At 44.7% G+C, this 22256-nt stretch overlaps 2 protein-coding genes across 8 annotated transcripts in view; one reads left to right on the top strand and one right to left on the bottom strand.

Moving 5' to 3' along the window:
- Positions 1-4838: 4838 nt before the first annotated feature.
- Positions 4839-21298, bottom strand: SLC25A38 (solute carrier family 25 member 38). Of its 3 annotated transcripts, none has more exons than XM_053264896.1 (8): positions 21170-21288; positions 18569-18692; positions 14315-14436; positions 13506-13590; positions 10521-10700; positions 10168-10336; positions 8771-8937; positions 4839-6412 (listed from the first exon to the last, which is right to left on the bottom strand). In XM_053264896.1, the coding sequence occupies exons 2-8, from the start codon at positions 18677-18679 to the stop codon at positions 6290-6292; spliced, it is 957 nt and encodes a 318-aa protein (XP_053120871.1). In that variant the 5' UTR covers positions 18680-18692; positions 21170-21288; the 3' UTR covers positions 4839-6289. The 3 variants fall into 3 exon arrangements, with proteins under 3 accessions (XP_053120871.1, XP_053120873.1, XP_053120874.1); XM_053264898.1 differs by lacking the exon at positions 21170-21288 and adding an exon at positions 19650-19668; XM_053264899.1 differs by lacking the exon at positions 18569-18692 and having other exon boundaries at positions 21170-21298.
- Positions 19564-22256, top strand: part of LOC128331449 (CX3C chemokine receptor 1-like) — a 64202-nt gene continuing 61509 nt past the window's right edge. For 4 of the 5 annotated variants that reach the window (XM_053264880.1, XM_053264893.1, XM_053264892.1 and 1 more), the window contains exon 1: positions 19564-20599. Coding sequence is in view for 3 of the 5 variants with exons in the window: in XM_053264893.1 (XP_053120868.1) it covers positions 20514-20599 (86 nt within the window). In the remaining 2 variants the exon portion in view is untranslated. The remainder of the gene's footprint in view (positions 20600-22256) is intronic. The other variant, XM_053264876.1, reaches the window with a different exon arrangement.

Genomic DNA, 22256 nt, shown 5'->3' with positions numbered 1-22256 from the left:
ACAGCGCAATATTTTTTTTGTTTATTTCTCCCTGCTGCTCTCCTCTACTGCTAGTTGTGTGCTAAAACAATGCATACAGCACAGGCAAATCGAAAACCCATAACAGCTTTCATGCTCTGTAGTACAATTAAAATATTGGTAAAAATATTAGAATATAAAATGGCAGCTGAAATACAAAATGGTGTCCACAGCCGCTTTCTGCAGTTCTAGCAATTTTTTTCTTCCATCGCAGACTTTTTGTTTATCAGGCAAAGTGCTCTTGCACAGACCTCCACTATTGCAAAAGGAAGAAAACAAGTCAGAAATTCTTTTGCAGTAGCACAGTTGTGCAAGAGCACCTTTTCAAACAAACAAACACAGCCATCTATGGGACACACACAAAAATTCAGAATGTGATAGACAGAGCTCTGAAAAATGGCACACAGGTAACTGAGGACTGTATGTACTGAATTTCAAGTAAATCAGTCCATCTTCAGATCCTAAATTAGACCTATGTGACCTCAGCCTCCGCATGCCTACTCAAAAGTAAGTTTCATGGATAGCCATCTCTTGTGCATTATTAGGTATGCTACTGCTGCATAAGATCTGGTCGTTAATCCAAGTAAACTTCCCTACTGCATAGAAGCCTGATCCTAAAACGTGTTCTCTGAAGTAAATTCCACTGACTTCAACTACAATCTGAGGTCCCCACAATTAATACTCTACATATTAATATAATATGACAAATAAATAAGTGATGAGCATTAGTTATGCTTCAAACTGGGTGACAGAATGGCAAATGTGGTTCAATGTAAGCAAGTATACAGTGATACATATTGGGGCAAAAAAAAACCAACACATATACAGGAGAACCTTGTTACTCGCGGAGGTTCCATTCAGCTACTACTGTGAGTAACAGAATGAGTAACAAGGCATTATGGCTATGGGGAAAGGTGGGGTTAGGTTCCAGGATGAAGAGGAAAAGCCCCCATAACAGCCCAACATGGTCCTGAACAGCAAAATAACTTACTGTGGTGTACTCCGCGGGTCCTCCCGTGTGCCCAGGAATGTCTCCCAAGGAATGAAATGGCACAAGGAAAAGTAGTTTAAAAAAGAAAATCGAACCACAAAATGGCTCATTTAGGCAAAAAGTGAGGGCAGGAGTGACCTCCGGGGTCACTTCCAGCCCTCTAGGAATCGTGGATACATGAGTTTTAACCTTATCATATCCAGAGATAGGATACTAAAAATGGGTCTATTAGACACCCCACGGATAAGTGGAACCACAAATAGCAGTTCCACGAATAACAAGGTTCAACACTGCTGGGGTCTGAGCTGTCAGTGACTGGCTAGGAGATAGATCTTGGAGTCAAGGTGAACAGCTCATTGAAAGTATCAACTCAGTGTGCGGCAGCTGTAAAAAAGGCAAATTCCATGCTAGGGATCATTAGGAAGGGGGTTGAAAATAAAAATGCTAATATTATAATGCCCTTATTCAAATCTATGGTGCAGCCACATTTGGAGTACTGCGTACAGTTCTGTTCACCATATCTTAAGGAGGACATTGTAAAACTGAAAAATGTGCAGAACAGGGCAACCAAGATGATCAGGGGTCTGGAACACCTTCCTTATGAAGCAAGGCTATAACATCTGGGGCTTTTTAGTTTGGAAAAAGAGGTGACTATGGGGAGTCATGATAAGTATGTATAAAATGATACATGGAGTAGGGGGAGTGGATAGAAATATTTTTCATATATATATTTAATATAAAATAACCTCAACGTTCAAGGAAAAATACAATTGATTTATTTTGTCTGCTGTTGGGTGGCTTTAAAAGGGGCTTAGACAAATTCATGGAGGACAAGTCTATCAATGGCTCCTAGTCTGGTGGCTAAAGACCACCTCCAACCTCAGAGGCAAGATGCCTCTTAATACCAGTTGCAGGGAAGTAACAGCAAGAGAGAGGGCATGCCCTCACCTCTTGCCTGTGGGCTTCTCCAGGGCATCTGGTAGGCACATATTGTTTCACAATATGAAACAGGATGCTGGACTAGCTAGGTCTTGGGCCTGACCCAGCAGGGCTGTTCTTATGTTCTCACAATTAGGATTGTTACAAAGGTGGATTATCTCAATCCTTCGTTAACACAATCATTATGAATGAAGTAGATCCACCTTAGTGACTTTGGCAACATAATCCTATGCATGTTTATACTCCATGTTCGGTGGGGCTTACGTCCTAGTAAGGGTGCATAGAGTTGAAGCCTTAGTGTAGAAATTAAGCACAAGGCTGATGTTCATCTGTTCATTAACATCAAATAAGAAGTGGTGAGATTTGCATTTTACAACTTTTCCCATGGCTGCTAGGCGGTCTTTGAGATCCTAGAGGAGTGTTTGGCACTTGTGTCCACCACCACAGTCTTGTCAAGGAGATACATTTTTCGTTACAGTCAAATTTACCAAGCATCATATATATTTTGAAGAGTTTGTGCAAAATAAAGTCATGCTTTTGCTATGTATAAATAATATATTATTGAATAATATGGAAATTATTCAATAAAACAAGTAGTGTTTGAATAATCCTACACATTTTTAAAATCCTACACATTTAAAACGGTCCTTTTACTTCCCTTTCCCAAGCACATTAATAAAAAAAAATCCTATGACATATTTCTTGAACTGTCCTCTAAGTCTAATCTATGCAAAATGACTTTGCCCAGTCAATGATGGACCTCATCTCCTACTAGTACATAAAACCTTTGAGGCATTCAGGGTCTGCACTGCTTATTTTGAGTTTCACTGTGTGTCTGCAGGACAACTTGCTATTCCTAAGGCACACAGTGGCAGACATTCTGACTAGTGAAGCTTCAAGGGAGTGCAGGGGCATGACAGGACCCTCACCCAACTTCCACTCTGGCCCTGCATGCACACTGTGGGGCAAAAGAAAGTAGACTTCCCAAATGCTGCTTACGCTTTGCAAGGACTTTGCAAGATTGGAAACATGCCATTGAGGGCCAGCCAGCATGTTGAAGAGGGACCATCACTAGGATACTCTACTAGTTCCTTTTTTTTTTTTTTTAAACCTCAAGAGTAGTGGAGCTGGGCTTAAATATGCACAAGATTAGCTCCAGCACGCTGCCAACTGGAGTCAGTCTGCTTCTATACCCTTAAGTTTTTGCATCTGCAGTCTGCTACTGTTTGGGGGCCGATAACAAAAAAGCAACTCCACCTGGTTCCTTCAGATAAGGTGGCTAATACTAGCCTGTTCATGCAATGCTTATGGATCACTGTGAAAAGGAGTTTACTACTATTACAGCAAATATTTATGCATCGTTTTTCAACAAAAGCTCTCAAAGCAGTTTTACATTTTTTAAAATGGAGGCTATTCCGGCCTCAATGGCACATCTAAATCTTCCACAGGATCACAGCATACACCCAGCTGGAACATAAGAGTTACCTCTTGTTTCTGACCAGACTACTGAAGATCCCTTTGAGGTGAATGAGAAGGGAAATTAGATAGATTACCACCACATGCGCAGTCTCACTTTCTTTAAACCCTGACAGCAGTGTTGTTGTTTTTAATTCGTTGACGTGTCCCTACAACCGTTCCCGATTTGGTTCATATTGGTCCAGGCATTGCAAAGTTCTATGTGAAAGGCTTTTCCGAAGGGAGGGACAGAAGCAGCGTTTCACTGAAACGGCATGAGCGAGATGGCTAAAAGGAGACACACAGGTATTTTTTAGAAAAGAGGGTCTGTTTGGCTTTGACTGTGACTCTTTTGGATGGGTGCTGTGGAGCGCGATTCAAAAGAGATGGCTGTGAGCTGAGCCCTATCCACAGCATGGAGTCTGTCTGTGAGCTTTGCTGAAGGGCAGGGTTCAGAGTAGAGATTTTACCTGGTGTCTGATCCTGTGTTTTTCTGCAGCTTACGTTCTCAAAAACTCCAAGACTCTCAATATCTGTGGCCAGCTTCTAGCAAGACCAACCTCAAGCCTGCCCCAGCTGCTGACTGAAGCCTGGTAATATGAAAAACTCATTCCACTCCCTCCCCTAACCCAAATCTCTCTCCCCCTCACAAACACACCTTCTCCTTTTCTTATGTTAAAATGTTCTTAGTAATTTTTGTATTATTTATTGCTCACCATTAAGGCAACATGCATACACACCACCTGCCAGCTATTATTATTTATTAATAAATATCTCTGTAAAAGCTTCGATTAGTTAAGTAAATATTTAAAAGACAGTTTAGTGTCTGTGTTTTTCTCATATCTCTGCCAAGAAATTGCTATATCTCACTAAAGAGTTCCCAACAGATAGTGTTCAGTTCCTTTGGCTATGAGGTGTTCTAGAGAGCATATGCAGAATGCAAAGTGGCTGGGAACACAGCATCTGAGAGGTACTTTATCTCAGAACAGTGTATGGACTCAAAGCTGAAGACTTTGGACTATATTCATTGGAATTGAACAGGTCCTTGGAATAAGGATGTTAATTTGTGACACTGAAACTGGGCTGGTCTGTCTCTGCTCTGACAGAGATCTCAAATCAATCCTTGGAATATTGATCGAGTATCTAGTTTTTGGGGTTAGATATTTCAAATTCATCCTGTTATATTAGAGATCAAATGGACAAGAATTTCAGTGAAAGTTTTTAAAGTGATGTGCTTATGCCACTAGGTGTCAATGTGCCTATTCACACACCAAAACAGTACAAAGAACAAGGTCTTCAGAGTCCAAACTACCCCTTTGGGCACAACATAGCTGAGCTGGTGTTTTTAAAAAGTATTCCCAATACTAGGGAATTAAAAAAAATACTGCCAAGCTTTTTATTTACAAGTAAACACTACAGTGAGAGAACAGGGGCAAACAGGGAAAGCAGATGTTTTTATTTTTTAATTCTTTAAAATGGAACATTTTTAAAAAATCAGTGTTTTAAAAGAAACACACTATGAAGAAACAGAGCAGGACTAGGTTGTTCGAGCACTCAGAAGTTAAGTGGAGTTCCTTCAGAATCTAAATAAATAAGGGTGGTTTTCCAAAGAGGCTTCTAAGTCTCAAACATTAGAGAAGAGGACATGGAGATTTCCCCCTTAATGTGGAAAGCACTGCCCTAGGAGATTAGCAGGAGCCATGCTGGATATTACATTCCAGTATTTCAGACCGGGCCTCTGCCTCCCCTTATTTTTGCCAACCATCATAAACGATTCTCCTAAAGCTAACTCTAGCATTGCAACATAGCTGCAAAAGCTGGTTCTTCAAGTAAGGAGTGCAGAGTAAGCAAGGCCAGGTAAGACTCTGCTGGGGGGGTGGGGCGGGGAATACAAGATATCAGAACCAGCTTTGTTGAAGACAGCTGCCCAATAACAGGTAGACCAAGAACGTCTTAGTTTCAAGGGATTAGTGTCAGTATTTGATTCTGAAGTTTCTTCAATAGTTTTGTTTCCCCCTCCACTTCATGCACATTTGGAGGAAGAAAATCAAGGCGTTTAAGGGGATCACATGAGCCATTAAAAAGAAACAAATGACATATAAATGAAACCTACAGCTTCAGGTTTCTCAGCCTTGGGCCCCCAGGTGTTGTTGGACCACAGCTCCATTCCCATCCACAGTGATCATCACCAGTGTGGTTGGGGATGATGGGAGTTGTATTTCTACAACATCTAGGCACCCAGGTTTGGGATCTCCCTGCAGTACACTAGTTTTCAATAAGGAATGGCAAGATAGAGTGTTTCCTGGCGTTGCTTTCAGTCACAACGTTCACCAATTCTAAAACTTAAACACACTAACGATTATGCTAGGTAAGCTATGGAAGGGAGGGGCTTGGTGCAATCTTTGTAAGATTGCCCTCTGTACCCTATTTTTTGGTTTGGTGTACAAGCAAGAGAAGAGGACAACAGACAGGAGAGGGAGCATGCAGTCTAGGAGACTGAAGTCGCCACAGTGGGTGATGAGGTTTTTATGATTCAGAAGTCCCAAATGCCAACTTTTCCTCTCCAATAGTCTTTCTTGTGTGCTCTCCGAAAAGGCTCCTTCTGAAGAAGCCGAGCCTCAGCAGCACAGCTTACACACTCCTCATATCTCAGGGTCTTCCTGGAATGCTTTTGCCATCACAACCAAAGCAATATTTCATTCCACTCTCTCCCATCTCTAAGAGGAAGATTTATCAGCCTAGTCCACTGACTGCCTTACAAGTCAGGTCATGCATCCCCAGAAGTGGATACAAGTCACCTCCCAGATGGAATTGTTCTGAACACCAGTCTTTCACAGTGAGTGGGAGAAGACAGAGTTTGATTGAGTGTCTTTCTATTCAAGTGGCTCAAGATTTCAAACCCATTTTAGCCATCATTTGTTCGTATACAGTCCAAGCCATTGCTGCCATCAGTGTGCGTCTTAAGGTCCTTGGGACGGCACCACAGAAGAAGCCGACCAACCCATAATCCTGTGGGAGAAGCAAGAACCATCATTACTTTAAGCATTTACTCTTGTACAATTTTTTCACATAGTAGGACTGCAGGATTTTAAAGTAGCAGGCAGACATATTCTTGGAGCAGGCAGACATATTCTCTGAAAAACTTCTCAATTTGCTAGCATCGCACCCCCGGAGCTGTCCACTATCACAATTTTTTCATATGCTGCTGCAACACCATTTCCCCCCGGTTAGAGATTCTCTCTCTTACCTACCCAAGAGTTAGGGATCAGCGAGCCAATTGGGATCACATTGTGGATGTGATGGCACTGTGATGCTACCCAGATATCCAATTCTATTTGCTGACATAACTGAAGGCAATATTTCCTGAACTAGTCACATAATAGATCCTAGCCAGTGAGGGGCACTGAGGGCAAACAAAGCCTACTTCAGAATGAAGGTAATGCTTGTTGAATATATTTGTCCCATTTAACAGCAATTGCCAGAAGATGGAGAGGAGAGTGAGTATAAGTATTAAATAAATAAGTATTCCCTTCCCCAGGCATTTTTGCTCAGCCTTACAGCTGGTCCCAAGAATAAATGTGCATCTTGTTTTTAGAACACAATAAATATGAACTCATAAGATTCCAAGTTGAGAGAACATGAGGAAGAAATGAGAATCATCAAGCTCTTAGAAGTTATTCTTATGACTGTCTAGATGTGTCAAAGCCTGTGTATACGATGGCTCCTAAGCAATGATGGAACTGATCATTTGCACCCACTGCTATGTGCAGGACTTGGCTTGCAATTGGCATGGGGGGAAAGCCTTTCACAGTACTTTCTGACATGCTGAAATCAAATCCAAGGCAGAGGGGCAAAGCCTGTCAGTTCACCATATTTTTGGAGACCACAATGCTGGAAATGTTTTTTTCCTGCAGCTAACATAACCTAATGGTTGTGTGAATAGGTTGTCAATGACTGCCACAGATTGGAGCAGGAGACAATGGCTGGCACACCATGCAAGGAAACACAGCTGAAGCAGTGCCTGCACCCCTGCACATGTGTAAGCACTGCTGATAGGTCTGCGCTGCAGGGCTGCCATGCTGGTCATCAGTGTTCCATTAATCCAGTTTTGCAATGCGGTGCCCATTGGAAATAATGGACATCGTGTTGCACATCTGAACGTATGGAGCATTTACAACAGAGTGCTGCTGCCCATCAGCACAGCCCCACTGCCAGTGCTTACGTGTGCACAGGCGCTGCTCCAGCTGCCTGCGTCCCCTTGCATAGTATGGCAGCCAACAACTTGGGTCATATTCTCATAATAGTCCAGATTACTCCAGATTTAAAAGGCAGAATGAAGTATGCCAAATCAGAAACTTTGGCATGAGGCAGGTTAATTTTAAAACATCTAAAACACAGACTCTGGCTTTTTGCAAAATTATGTATTTTGAGATTGGCTGGCTTCTGTTTTATGGTAGTATTTATTTATTTAAAATATTTCTATCCTGCCTGCCCAGCACACTGCTGCTCAGGACAGGAATACAATTAAAAACCCACAATAAATGATAATAGATGCAACATAAATGGAATCTGTTATTGTTTCAAGTTGTTTTAATGTTTTAATTTATGTTATTTTATTGCAAACCGCCCAGAGGCATGAGATTGGGGCAATATATAAATATGGTAAAAACAAACAAGGCAGCAAGTTAAAGTGGCAGGCAATAACAGACAAGCCGAACACCGATTAGAACTGGAAACTCAATTAAAGCCTTCTCAAAGAAGAGTTTAAATTATCTTCAAAACTCATCAAGGGTTAAGGATGGGCTGATGAGCCACCTCTGGGGGGGCATTTCAAAGACCTTTGTTCCAATACCCTTTTTGTTTAAGGAGTTTAAATTTTAATGTTGTTTAATGATATTGCAGACAATTATTTGTATTGATCCCCTTTTAAAATTATTATTGTAGTTTAATTTCATTGTGCTCTTACATGTGTCACTTTGAGTACCATGGCAGAAAAGCGACTAATAAATATCAAAGAGATACACATAAATATCAAAAAAATACAGGGGTGGAGGGAGGCCAGCGGCAGCCCAGGTCCAGCCCAATGCTGCGGCTCCCTCCCCCTGCCCCAGATGCTAAGCCACACCCCCTGCATCTGATGTCAGACCCCGTGGTCTGGGCATGGCTGGGGCGTGGTCTCTAAGGGGTGGTGGCCAGGGTTCTTTGAACCCGTTTGCTCAATGGTGGCTTCGCCCCTGAAGATACATATATATGGGAGCACGTTGTTGGGGTCACAGGCAAGGACAAGGTACGGAGTCTAACTTCTGCCTCCCTGAAGTCCCACCTAATCTCACTCGTAAGCAGACAATACCAACCACTCAGCCTTACCCTGAAGATTAAGGCAATCACTTGGCTCGTTCGGAGGTATTTCTCAGATGACAGCTGCATATGAGTTTTGATGACATCAGCAGGCTGAGTAGCCAGTGATGCCAGAATCCCAGCAATGGCTCCACAGCCAAAGTTCACTAAAGGTGTGATCAGTGGATCCAACTGGTCTGGGAGGAAACAAGAAGGTGGGGGAAGACAACATGACAGTTTTACAAGTCATGTGGTAGGGGGAAAGAAATCTTAATGGTCAAAGTCTAATGGCTTGGGCTGAGAGCTTCAAAAAGCAGGCACATGTGCACACACACCAAATTTTCATCAGCAACCGTTCAAATTTCACAACCAGTCTTACACTTAACTCTTTCCTCCACTTAACTCCACAGCTCCTTGTCCCATTCTTAGTAAGAAGGGAGAACAAAGCAATGTTTTCCTAATGCCAGTTTTTGAAGTATTGTATTCAAAAGCTTAACTGTACCCCAAACTAAACATATCCTGTTCCTCCAGCCTTTTGCCATGTCTTGCTGTCTTCTTCTCTCGTTTGAGCACAGGCCCCTTGAGGTGCAGTGTTCCATATCGACCCTGACATTTCAAATGAGTTCTAATCAGTGCTGAGTGGCTACTGTACTATTACAGCATATATAAGATAAGGTGCGTTTATAAAACCAACTTCGAGTGATATAAAGCATCACAGTGACATACTCTGACTGCTGACTCAGATGTGTGTTCTGCTGAAGCTTCCTGAAATGTTTGATATTAAACTGTAATCTGGCTAAGCAAAACAGCTAGCTGAGCAGATTACTCAGCAGAGAACAATATTTTGACTTTGTACCTAGAGTTTTTTTCCTGCCATGAGGCTGCAACACCATGCACACTATTGCTAGAGAAGGTTTATTTCTGAGTAAAAGTGCTGAAGATCAGGCTTAAAAGGTTCCTAATTTGTATGCCAATCAATATGAAAGCTGGACACCAAGTAGGCTGGGGGGCGGGGGGGGGGAAGGAGAGAAGAAATAGACACCAGGCATTTAGAATGGCTCTGAAACAAAATAATCATATCAACCAAGCCTGAATTTCAGGCACAGAACGACCAGGTATACCTGTAGAAGTTTCTGTCACAGGTCAGAAACTGAAAGGGAGAAGAGATTTTGGCAAATCTCAAAACAAGGACTACACAAATTTGCTTTTAGATACACCAACTGTGAGAATACCTTGGCAATTTTTCTCCAAGTAAAACAAAAAACAAAAATACATTTCAAAAATTTGGTAGTGTATTTCTGGTTGGGGACACAGACACACAGCCCTCCAACATATAGATAATCCTTTGGACAGTCAGAGATCTTACAAGACCTCAACTTGATCCTATTGGGAGATCCCAATGCAATTAACATTACAACAATGCTTACCATAGGATATGAGCTTTTTGGTCTGCAGGTAAAACATCAGATAAATGCCAGAAAAGGGTGCATCTCGAAGGAGAGTTGCTGTCAAGCCACTAAACAAGCCTTGGACACCTTCCGACCGATAGATACTTCTCAAAGCTCCATGCACACTTTCATAGCCATACCTTCCACTCTGCAATTCAAATCCAGATGTGAAACTAGATGCCTACAACTCATACAAGTGACCACCTATGCTGAGCCCCCCGACCCTTCCTCCCATGTATCCAAAGGGCAGAAAATAATCTTTTATGGAACCATGGATAGGATAGTGCCGCTAAAACTGAGCAATTGTAAAAGATCCCATGACAAACCCTCACCTCGTATCGCGTTTTCACCACGGTGATAGGCAACATGCAAATAATCGCTACAGTGCGTGAGGCTCCACCCAAGAGAACAGACTCCAGGGCTGTAGGTGAACGACCCTGCAGAAAGCTCTGTTTGGTCACATACAAGGTGCTGAAGTAGATTCCCACCCCTGGGATGCATCTTATGAATGACTGTGAAAAGATAACCAGCAGAAAAAGAAAAATATTAGGAGTAGACAACACAACAGAAGCAAAGAAACAAACCTTATTTGAAGATTCTAAGTGTCATGTACAGTGAAAAACTAAACTTGGGGGTGGACTCATAGAAGCGCCAGCTTCTATGAATGTGTTTGTTTATTCAATTTATATACCGCCCTTCCTAAAGTGGCTCGGGGCAGTTTACAGTAAAGTCAAACATATAATAAAATAATTTAAAAGTTTTTTTAGACTAGATTAAAACTAGATGTCATTAAAAGCCAAAGTAAAGATGGGTCCTTAGGGTTCTCTAGAAGGCTTCCAAGAAAGATAATCCTTTTATATCCACAGGGAGCATACTGCACAACCCAGGGGTGACAATTGATAAGTCCTGATCTCAGGTCGCCACCAGATGAACTGGTGGCACCCGGAGATGGACCCCTCCTGATGATTTTAATGAGTGGTGGGGATCTTGTAGAGAAAGACACTCTCTCAGGTAACTCGGACCTAAGCCACTCAGGGCTTTAAAAAGGTAATAACCAGCACTTTGTACTTTGCCTGGAAACATATCAGCAGCCATTGCAACTGTTTAAGAACCGGCATAATGTAGTCTCTTGGGGATACTCAGAGACTAGTCTGGCTGCCGCATTTTGAACTAACTGAGGTTTCCGAACTATGTACAAAGGCAGCCCTATATATAGGGCATTGCAGTAGTTCAAACTGGAGGTTTCCAGCTGGTTTACCACTGCTTTCAGGTCATTCTCCTCAAGGAACAGGCAGAGTTGTCAAATCAGTCATAGCTGGTAAAATGCTCTCCTGGCCACAGCCTCAATCTGAGGCACCAGGGAGAGATCCAGGTCCAAGAGCATTCCCAAGCTATGAACCTGTTCATTCTGGGACCTCATCCAACCTCATCCAGAACAGGAAGTTCTGTCCCATCTTGCAGATTATGACCCACATCAATGAACACCTCTGTCTTGCTTGGATTCCGCTTCAGTTTATTATCCCTTATCCAGCCCATTACTGCCTGTAGGCAGGCATTTAAGGAGCTAATGCCATTTCCCAATATTGCTGTCAAGGAGAAATAGATTTGTGTGCCATGAGCATATTGATAACACCCAGCACCAAAACCCCCGATGACCTCACCCAGCAGTTTCATGTAGATGTTAAAAAGCACTGGTGACAGTATGGAGCCCTGGGAGACTCCATATAGTAGTTCCCATTCTGAATAGCAACTGTCACCAAGCACCATCATCTGAAATCTACCCAAGACATAGGAATATAACCTTTGCAAAACAGTGCCTCCTATCCCCAGATCCCTCAGGCGATCCAGAAGGATACTATGGTTGATGGTGTTGGAAGCCACTGAGAAGAACCAGCAGAGTCACACTCCCTCTGTCAATTCCCTGGTGAAGGCCATCTCAACCCTATAGCCCGCCCTAAAGCCAGTTTGAAATGGGTCTAGATAAATCAGTTTCCTCCAAGACCACTTGGAGCTGGTCAGCCACCACCCTCTCAATCATCTTACCCTACGGAGGTTGGGCTATAGTTATCCATCACCAGGTGATCCAGAGTAGGCTTCTTAAGAAGAGGTCTAACCACTGCCTCCTTCAAACAAGGTGGCATCCTGCCCTCCCTCAGTCAGGTATTAATGATATCAACTAGGCCAGCTCCAACAACCAGACTGCAAGATGAAATCAGCCATGTTGGGCAGGAATCCAAAGAACAGGTTGATAAACTATATAAACTTTCTGTTGGATAAACTATATATGCTTTATTTATGTATCAAGAACAGTCCACAATGGATGGGTTGATAGTAAGATTGAGTCTCAATCTTCTAGCAAAGAACACAGCTATAGGAAACTTTGCCTATCAACTCCATTGGGCACAAAGTAGAGTGGGCTGGGACATAGAAAAGGGAGACATGTGCACCACTCCTTACCTAAGGCATGTAAAGGGGTGGAGAAGATAAACACATTGAATTGAGGAGGGGCAGCAGTTGGGAACCCACGATGGACAGATTATTTATCTTGCAACCCATATATATACACACACACAGGCACACGTGTTGGAAAGTGATAAAAAGATTAGGGAGAAACATTTCCCACTTTATGCATCTGATGAGAGGACTCTAGTTCACAAAATGTGTGCGTTAGTCTTCTGCATGTTGGAGAAGGACCCTGTATAGTATACTGTTGCCCAGTGTGTTTTAAAGTGGCATAGGTCCTATTGACCAGTAGCAGCACACTTCTTAGATTCAGCTAATTGTCTAAGCTGAGGCCAGACACTTACCTATAGCCATTTCTCTGTCCCCCTAAAATTATATCTGGTGGTAACAGGTGCCTACTTATTAGCAAACGGCAGTGTCTTTTTGCTATTAAACAGACACCTGTTACCACCTGCAGAAGTTCTCTTCCTGTTCAGAGGAAAGCTTCCTACACATCTGCAGATTTTGCATGTGTGATTTCTTTTAAAACTTCTGAGGCCTTCAATACCCCACTACATTTAACCCAAAGTTCATTGTCTTCAGTCAATGTGCTACGTGCTTGTTATCACTGAACCAGTAACTACTTATTTTAGCAACAGTGATCAAACCTCTTCTTTATGGTGTTACCTTAATTTCAAAGCAAAACTAGCAGAAGAGTTAAACAATCAAAAATATACACCATTTACATATATACTTATTTGCTTTAAATACATTTTATGCATATTTCACAATATTGGTTATAGTTTATGCTAGTTTTATTAATTTAGAAACAAAAATAAACTCATTCTTCAGATCCAATGTAAATAGATACTTACAGGAGAAGTACCCTTCCATAGCCCTAGGAAACTTTCTGTGCGAAAAACCTTAAAGAGCAAAGTTACCATCCCAACACGACCCAACCTGAAAGAAAAACCAAAATAATTATTAGAGCACATCACAACAGCTCATCTGTTGGGGCAGGAGAAATATAGCCAAAGACCTCCAGAGTTGCAAAGACAATGGAAATCAAAACTATCATTTCTAAACAAGTTACAGTATACCATATCAGACTTGAACCCCGACTGCTCTTACCTACTGATTATACAACATCATCATTAATAACTCCACTATATGTAGTGATGAATACATCAGTCTGGTATTTACTACATTATAATTCACAGTCTCCACAATTGCTGTGAGCTGTTGCATCATCACTCCTGGGGACTCCAAATAAGTTTTATCCACATGTTTTCAGGACACCTATAGCCATAACAGTTCATAAAACAATATATACTTAGCACTGACCCACATATTCAGACTGGCTGTTTTTATTCACATAATTCCATTGGTAACACTCAGTATGAATCTTGTTTTACATAGACACATCCCATTCACATTTTGAAGAAATATAAATTTCTTGGTGATCTACAGTTACTACAATGTACTGCCCGATGCCACCACATGGATGCATTTCATTAGATTAAAGACTAAGGATTATGCATATAATTTACCATCCTGGTACACTTTCTTGAGCACCTTTGGTATTCCTATTGCCAACTACTTCTCACCTTCTCTCCTCCCTTTCCAATCCATGTTCTCAGCACCAAGGGCATTTAGACTCTCCAACAGAAACTCCAGTACATACCCATTGACAGATGGTTGCAGGGTCTGCAGCCGAGTTTTAAGCAGGTCTAGAGGCTGGAATAGAAGAGTGGAGCAGGTACCACTAATGGAACCACAAACAAAGGCTTTCAGCACAGGGTGCATCTGCAAAACAATAGAAGAAGAGTTAGTGGGGTGTTAGAAGAAAGAAAAGGAAAAAAGTTAAATGACACCAATGAAACCAGAAAATTAACATACCCCAGCTATCTAAATAACTACATTACATTCTTCCCTCTCCAGAGAACACCACAACACAACTCACAGTTTGCTTTGGGAAATTATGTCTGGTGAAATGAACAAGACAACTAATTTGTATGTCCTCCAGTGCCTCATATCAGAAAACATATTTAAGACAACTGGAAGTTTTCAATAAATTGTGGCTGCGATCCTACACATTTTCCTAGTAGAAAGTTCCATTGGACACAATGGGACTTTGAGTAAATAAGCATAGGATTGTGTTGTGTATGCTTTCAGTGGAATGGATTAATCTATAGAAAGCTTCTTGAGAACCAACCATGAGGGTTCCATCCTGGCAAAACCTCACCATCAGCAAATTCATGGTTAGCAAACAATTGAAATCAATGGGAAACAGCAGGTATGGGGAACTGCAGTCACAAAAAGACTGGAAAAAACAAAGGAAAAAAATACTGCCAAAATGGCCAAAAATCACTAGGAATCCCTTAAAACCACTAAGAATAAGCAAGAGGAGTGAGCAAGCTGAACCTCTAGAAAATTTTGAACCCTACAAAAACACTCAAAGTCACTTTAAATCATGAGAAGTTGGCAGAGTCAGCAAGAGGAATGAGCAGATTGAACCTCTGAACCCCCTCAAATTGCAGACCCCCCCCCCCAAATTACAAACAAACCTTGCCAGACTGTAGATACTCAGGTCACAGTTGGCGAGACCAGTCACAATTTCCCAGTCGCAAATACTCAAAACGGTGATTGGGAAAACCGTGGTTGGCAAGGGATGACTGTACAGCCATTTACATAGCTGAAATCTTCCATATCACTACGTCACTCAAAAGCATCTCAAGAGTCTTCCATGAAATATATGTGGTACATTAAATAAATAAATAAATCAGTAAATATTCTGGATACATTTACTTGTCCTGTCTTACATTTATTACACTAAGATCAGCTTGACAAAGATGTGAAACGACAATGTGACTGCAAAATTAACAAAAGCTCAACGGCAATAACAAAAACCCACAAGACTTTAGCTGTATATTAAACAGACCAAAGATAATCTCAGTGTTTTATGATCTAGAGCAGTGTTTCTCAACTGCCGGTCCGCGGACCGGTGCCGGTCCGTGGAGAGTCGACTGGCGGTCCGTAGATAGGTAGAACAGTCCCGGGCAATCCGGGCATCCGTGGCCACCTCCTCTCCACCCGCACCCCCTCCCGGGGGTTATTAGGTCCCCTTGGCTCTATCGGCTGCCAGGCAAGGGGAGAGAGCGCTTTTCGCTCGCTCACTGGAAAAAGCCATGTGCGAGGTTCTGAGCTGGCGCTGAGGGTATTTTTACCCAGCATACGGGTCAACAGCACTTGGGACAGTCTTTCCGGAGGGAGGGCCTTGAGGAGAATGGAGCGCCGGTGTCCCGATCAGCCACATGGGCAGGCTGATCGCGGGCTCTCAGAAACAGCGCTCCTTGGCCGCAGTCACTCTTCACTCCTGAAAGAGTGCATTGAGGAAGGTGGTTGCAGTCGCTTCCGAGGGAGCGCTTTGAGGAAGGGACGTGGGACAGGCCGGTCGCGGTCACAGAAACCAGCACTCCTCAGCAGCAGGGCGATCGGCCACATGGCCGAGCAGGAATCGACCAGGGCCAAAGAGCATTCATAGTCCCTGCTCTGCTGCCGTCGCCGCCCCTGCGCTGGAGGGAGTCGCGGCACAAGTCACGCCCTGTCCCCCTGCGCTGCTGCTTGGGTTTGGCTGGGTTTGGCGCTGAGGGTGAGCCGCTGACGCTGTGGCCGTTCGGCGCTGGCAAGGCCCCCCGTGGTGGCCACGAATATCTTGCTTGCCTTTCCACAATTCCTGCGATTTTGGCGGGAAGGGCCAGCAGTAATCAGCACACTCCCTCGGGGCCAGTAGGCCATCCCACTGGGGGGAAAAGACAGGCCGGGCAGAGGAAGAGCGAAAGGGAGGCGGCAGAGGTAAGGAGGAGTATTGGGCTGGAAGCTGGTGTAAAGCGCAGGAAAGAGTAAGAGAAAGAAAACGGGGCTTTTTTTAAAAAAAATGTAATATTGAAGCAGAAAGCAGTAAAGAGGGAGAAAACTGGTAAGGGAGAACACAGAGTTGAGGGATTGCCGTTTATTGGAGTTATCAGCTTATCCCTCTATCAATCCCCGTTTGTAATGTATTCAGCCTTTCCTCAAACCTGCAAACACCTGTGCCATGTTAGAGGCGGTTTCATGGTGCTGGAAAGGGTAACATGCGTGTTAAGAGTGATCTTAGCAGATCTGCATGTTCAGAGAGACTTAAAACATAGAGCTGGATTTGCTAACCCATGTGAACCGGCAGAAGCCTTAGCACTGCACCCTTTGATTCCTGCTTCAGAATCCCTCAGGTAGACTCTTTATGTTGAAGGCCTCTTAATATACCGACTCAAAGCTCCATATTTCTGAGTTCCAGTTTCTTAGCTTTTATTTCCTTTGCTGTAGTATTGCTGCTGACACTTTTAGGGTAGTGTTTTACCTTTACTATCTAAAACTGCCAGAATAAAACATGTACATTCAAAACATAACTCTTCTCTCTCCTGTATTCAATAATGTCTCTGCTTAGGAAAAGATTATCAGTGTATTGTTGAGTTTTTCTACTGTGGCTTTTGGATAGTAGCTGTTGCTCCATCTCTGTGCGTACACAGAAGTTGCCTTCAATTGTAAGAGTAATTGTAAGAGTGAGCGAATGGTAAGGAGTGGGTGGCTGACACTTAGCAATAAAGTGAAGTATAAGGTTGCAACATATTTTTAAAAGATGGTAATGTTAAATCTGGACTTGACAAATCTCAGGTGCCAGGGAGCCATGATGCCTCAATCCTTTCCCCCTCTCCCTTCTGATCAAAGCGTAATCTTCTTATCCAAAATTATGAGATTTATAGTTTTAATATTTAATGTTTGCTTTTAAATGATTCTAATTTTAATGATTTTAATGCTTATGATATTATTTTGATTGTAAACTGCCCAGAGATGCAAGTTTTGGGCAGGTATAGAAGTCTGTTAAATAAATAAATAGATAGATAAACTTAAACTTGAAACCCCTTTACTAACTGTTGTTCTGGGAAACTGCACACAAAGAATGTACCGGTCCTTGAAACTGCACATGAAGGATTTACCGGTCCTTGGCTCCAAAAAGGTTGAGAAACACTGATCTAGAGCAGGGCTGCTCAACTTTGGCCCTCTTGCAGATGTTGGCCTACAACTCCCATCATCCCTGGCTATTGGCCACTGTTTCTGGGGATTATGGGAGTTGTAGTCCAAAAACAGCTGGGGGGGCCTAAATTGAGCAGGCCTGATATAGAAACACATTACAGCAATAAGATACAAGGCAATGAAAGGTAAGCCACATCAGTGTTCTCTCTATTTTTCTTCACCTGTGTGCGGAATGAATTTTGTTCTTGGTGGCAGTATCAAGGCAGTGTGCACGCACATGAATTCAGAGTGGGGCTTTCCTGATGCAACCTCAGCGGGATCTAAACTTAATTGAGTGGACATCAAAAAAAATTGTGAGCGTATGAATGTGCACCCGCCTTAGAGGGAACACTGAGCCACATTCATGCTGCATTCACTTCAACTGGAGTTCTTTAAGCCAAGTACTCTCTTGGGACTGCAATGTGCTTGGCTAGACGTGTCCATGGCTGCAAGTGTTCCTCTGCAGTTTACATGACCAGAAATGTTCACGATGCTCTCACAACAACTTTGAAAAGTTCTCAGTCCAACTGGACTGAGTCAGCACTTTCCACTCTAGAGATTTAGGCCACAATCTAAAACTCAAATCTAAAACTACTAGCGAGTAAATCAGTCAGTGACCCAAGTGCGATTAATTTCGGAGTAAACGTGACAAGCACAAGCACCATAGTCCCGTGTCCATCCCAACGGAGATGGCAACTTTCCCACTACACCATTTCCGAGAAAACGCTGGGAGAAAGGCTTCCTTCCCACGGTTAACCAGCGCCCAACAGCTATCAATAAGTTATCCAGCCTCCACCTCCAGTGCGGCTGCAATCCTACTCACGCTGACCTGGAAACAAGCCCCGTTGAATTCAGGCAGTGACTGCTCATCCCGGTAAGCAGATGATGCGCCAGATCGGGGCGTCGCCTGCTGGAGGGCGCCAAGCGCCACTGCTTGCATGATCTTCGCCGTGCTAGTATGAAAGGAAAGACGTGACTGCCTTGAGTTTTGGTTTTGGCCAATCACAGAAAAAACTCAGACGGCAGCCTCTCAGGGCTCCTATCAGAGCTGTGGAGCCTACGGTGGCCACAGTCAGAGGCTGGAGGAGTGACCGGGATATCGCGGAACGAGAAGGACTGGGGAGGGGAGGGGCGGGGCCCTGGGAGCTGTCCACCAGTTAGATCCTTCCCATAGAAACTCGTCAGCGCAGTGCCTGTTGAGGTGAGTGGCTGGGGACAGCGCGCAAGCGGGCGGAAGCCGAGGAGGCTCGTCCAATCACGGGGGCGGGGCAGCGCCAAGAACCCGGCTCCTCCCAGCGCCCAGCCCATCGCGGGACGGGAGTGACGCTCTGCAGCGCAAGGCCTTCTGGGGATTGTTGTCCGCTTCCCTATCCCGCCGTCGGCGGTGCCGCAGACCGGTCGTCTGCCTGAGAAGGGGCGCTGCCCGGTGGCTAGATTCCGGCTGCTGCGGTCTCGTTGGGCGTGCTTCCTGCCCGGGGAGGAAAAGCGCGCCTCAATGCTGTGAGAGCGCCCTCCTGCAGGCGGGGCCGAGGGGACTGCGCTGCTGGCCGGCTGCGGGTCTGCTTGCGAGCCCCGCCGCGGCCCCAGCACCTTCCCGGGATTGCAGCTCCTGTGGGGCACGTGCTCTAGCAGCTCTCCCATTGTTGCCTCCTCGCTTTGCGGGGTAGGAGGTGGCCGGGCACCCGTCGCCTCCTCGAGGCTGGTTCCTCGTTGCCTGTCCCCTCGGAGCTCCCTCTCTGTCTGGGAATCCGGGAGGGGCTGAGGACCCGCAGCGGGCGATCGACGGCGACAGAGAGCCGCGGACTAGAGGCTGCCTCCTCTCTATCCAGACCGCCCCCTCCCCCAGTGAGGCTGCCGGCTGGGAGAGGAGACAGGCTGCCATCCGGTCCAAGAAGGAGAACCAGCGATACCTTGCCTAGCTAGCCCGCCGTCTGTCCGGCTATACCCGCAGAGAGCTGAGGAGGAGGAATATCCGAGACCGTCGGAACTCCCGGCGGCGTCTAGACCTGTAACTAGAAAGCTTGCGATGGAGGGTGGGAACTGAAAGGGCCGGGGTTCAGGACAAACCAGCCAGGATCTAGATACCGATAGCCTGATGCATCAGCAGCTTAGAACTGTATTGTAAAATGGATGGTTAATTCTCAACCTTGGTGTAGTTGGACTACAACTCCCATAATCCTGGGCCAGCATGGTGGCAGGGGATGATGGGAGTTGTAGTAGAGCAGACTCTAGGGGCCTAAGGTTGAGAATCCTGGTTTATGAACTTGACACCGCTTCCTATGTCCACAGGGCAACGGGAAGTTCAGAGGATGAGAGCTGGTCTTGTAGGGAGCATGAATTGTCTCCTTTCCTAAGCATAGCCTGCATGGTTTGCAATTGGATGGGCAACTACATGTGAGCTCTCTTAAGATATTCCACAGCTCAGCAGAAAAGTATCTGTAACCCATGCTTGCATGCAGGAGGTCCCAGGTTGGCTCCTTGGCGGATTTATCTCCAGGTAAGGCTGGGAGAGACTCTTGCCTAAGCCCTGGGAGAGCTACTGCCAGTCAGAGTAGACAGTACTGAGCTAGAGGGACCAAGGGTCTGACTCAGTATGAGGCAATGTCCTTTGACTCCAGCAATGTCTTGCCTGCAAGGTTGCTTTGCTTCCATAGACAGAGCTGGAAATCGTGCTCCTTTCATGAAGCTGGGCCCTTCTAAGAAGGGGACTCATACATACACTGCAGCCCCTCTGTGGGCCCTGCACCAAACCCGCCCCTCGGGGCCTTACAGGAATGGAGGTGGGTGGTGGGGCGGCATCCAGCACTGGGCAGTCGGCCTGGAGCAGACGCCTGTCGTTGCGGAGACCCAGCGGAACAAGGTTGGTTGTTCCGCTTCTCTCTACTATCCTGGGTGTGGGGACTTCTCCAGGGAGGCAGGGTGAAAGGGGGGGGGGCCTTGAGGTGGGGATTTTTGTTTTGTTTTTTCTGTCAGTATTGCAGAAATAATGTAAGAAGTAAGCTGAAGTGGCAGGACAGGAAGAGAATACATTTAATTAAGTATACTTGTGTCCCGCTTTTCCTTCAAAGAGTTTGGGGCTGTGTACATGCATTGCTCTCAATGTACACAGCAGATTATATAACATAATTATATTATATACAAAGCTATGTACATATAATTAAGTAAAATTTAAGTGTATTAAATTTTGAATACACACTAATAGTATTTATTTTGAATGTTTATGTTTTACTATAACTAAGGGCTCTCAACAGAATGTTGCATCGGGGTGCCAGATCCCCCCAGAGCCGGCCCTGAGTTCAGGGGATTTACTTCTGCATAAACTCACATAAGCTTGGGCCGTAAGCAAGTCATTCTCACCCCCTTCTCCTGAACCCAGAAACGCCCCTACTTAAATCGCATATGAAAGGAAAGATACGGAGGCTACACCGACCAGTTCAGCTTCACTGCCTCTTCGAGGCGCGACCTGGTCCTTTGCCGCCACCTCCGCTCCAACCCAACTTCTTAGCTCCACTTGGGACCTCGCTGGGGCAAGCATTCCACGCCTGTGCAATCCAGCCACCATAAGCATGATGTCATGTGCTCATCTCCACCCCAGGCCAATCAGAAGGCGGGCGTGCTCATGTCACATGCAGGAAGAAATACTGTAACTCTTTCTTCGCTGTTAGATCAATGCCATATGCTGCGATGGATGTAGCCTATAGGTGGGCAAACTTGGCCCTCCAGCTGCTGTTGTACTACAACTTCCATCATTCTCAGCCCTGGGGAGTTGTAGTTCAACAGCAGCTGGAGGGCCAAATTTGCCCACCCCTGATGTAGACACTAAGACAGGTGCCACCACAACCACTACGAATATTTATGTACCAGGGCATAGTGGCTATATAACATAACAAGGGGGGACCTTCACATCTCATACGCCAGTTAGGAAGGGGGTGCTGTCCTCTGTCCTACTCCTGAGTGGTTGCGGCGCTTTCACAATTCCCACCTGCGTAACACCTACGTGGGAGTGGGTTCAGTCTGCCCCTTAATATGTCAGGTTACTGAGGGCGAGCAGGGAGTAGGGGGAGTTCGTCCTCAGCTACCGGACAGGGGAATGGACTGAAGCTCTTTAGCTCGCTCTTTCTTATGCAGGGAGTGGGGGGGGGGAAATGAGGGGGAATCGTGGAGGGATACGGACAGAAATTCAACTCTTTAGTGCAACTGTGTCCTAAGCTACACCGCTGTGCTGCCCCTCGTCTCATTCAGCACCGAGTAAAGAGCATACCAGCGAGAGGATCTTTCCAGGAAAGTTAAGTTATTACTGTGCTGACTGCCAGACAGACATTAAAGAGTTAATTGCTTGTTGGCATCTTGCTGCAGGGAAGGGCATTCTCTTGGCAGGCTTTTTCTCCTCCTCCTCTTCCATAGAGAGGAAGAAGGTGCTGAAGATGATGTTACTGAGCTTAACTATTTTAGGAATGTAAAGGTAAGATTTAGAAAAAACACCTAAGGTCACAGCAGGGGTTGCCACACGTCCAGGA

This window comes from Hemicordylus capensis, chromosome 6 (genome assembly GCF_027244095.1).
Source record: "Hemicordylus capensis ecotype Gifberg chromosome 6, rHemCap1.1.pri, whole genome shotgun sequence".
Taxonomy (NCBI): domain Eukaryota; kingdom Metazoa; phylum Chordata; class Lepidosauria; order Squamata; family Cordylidae; genus Hemicordylus; species Hemicordylus capensis.
This window is presented reverse-complemented; position numbering and strand designations above follow the sequence as displayed.

Coding starts and splice junctions, on each gene's coding strand:
- SLC25A38 (XM_053264896.1), bottom strand. CDS start 18,679: ATGCAAGCAGTGGCGCTTGGCGCCCTCCAGCAGGCGACGCCCCGATCT. Junction 14,437..18,568: donor TCAACGGGGCTTGTTTCCAG/GTCAGCGTGAGT, acceptor ATTGTTTTGCAG/ATGCACCCTGTGCTGAAAGC. Junction 6,413..8,770: donor TGATTGCCTTAATCTTCAGG/GTAAGGCTGAGT, acceptor CTTCTCCCACAG/GATTATGGGTTGGTCGGCTT.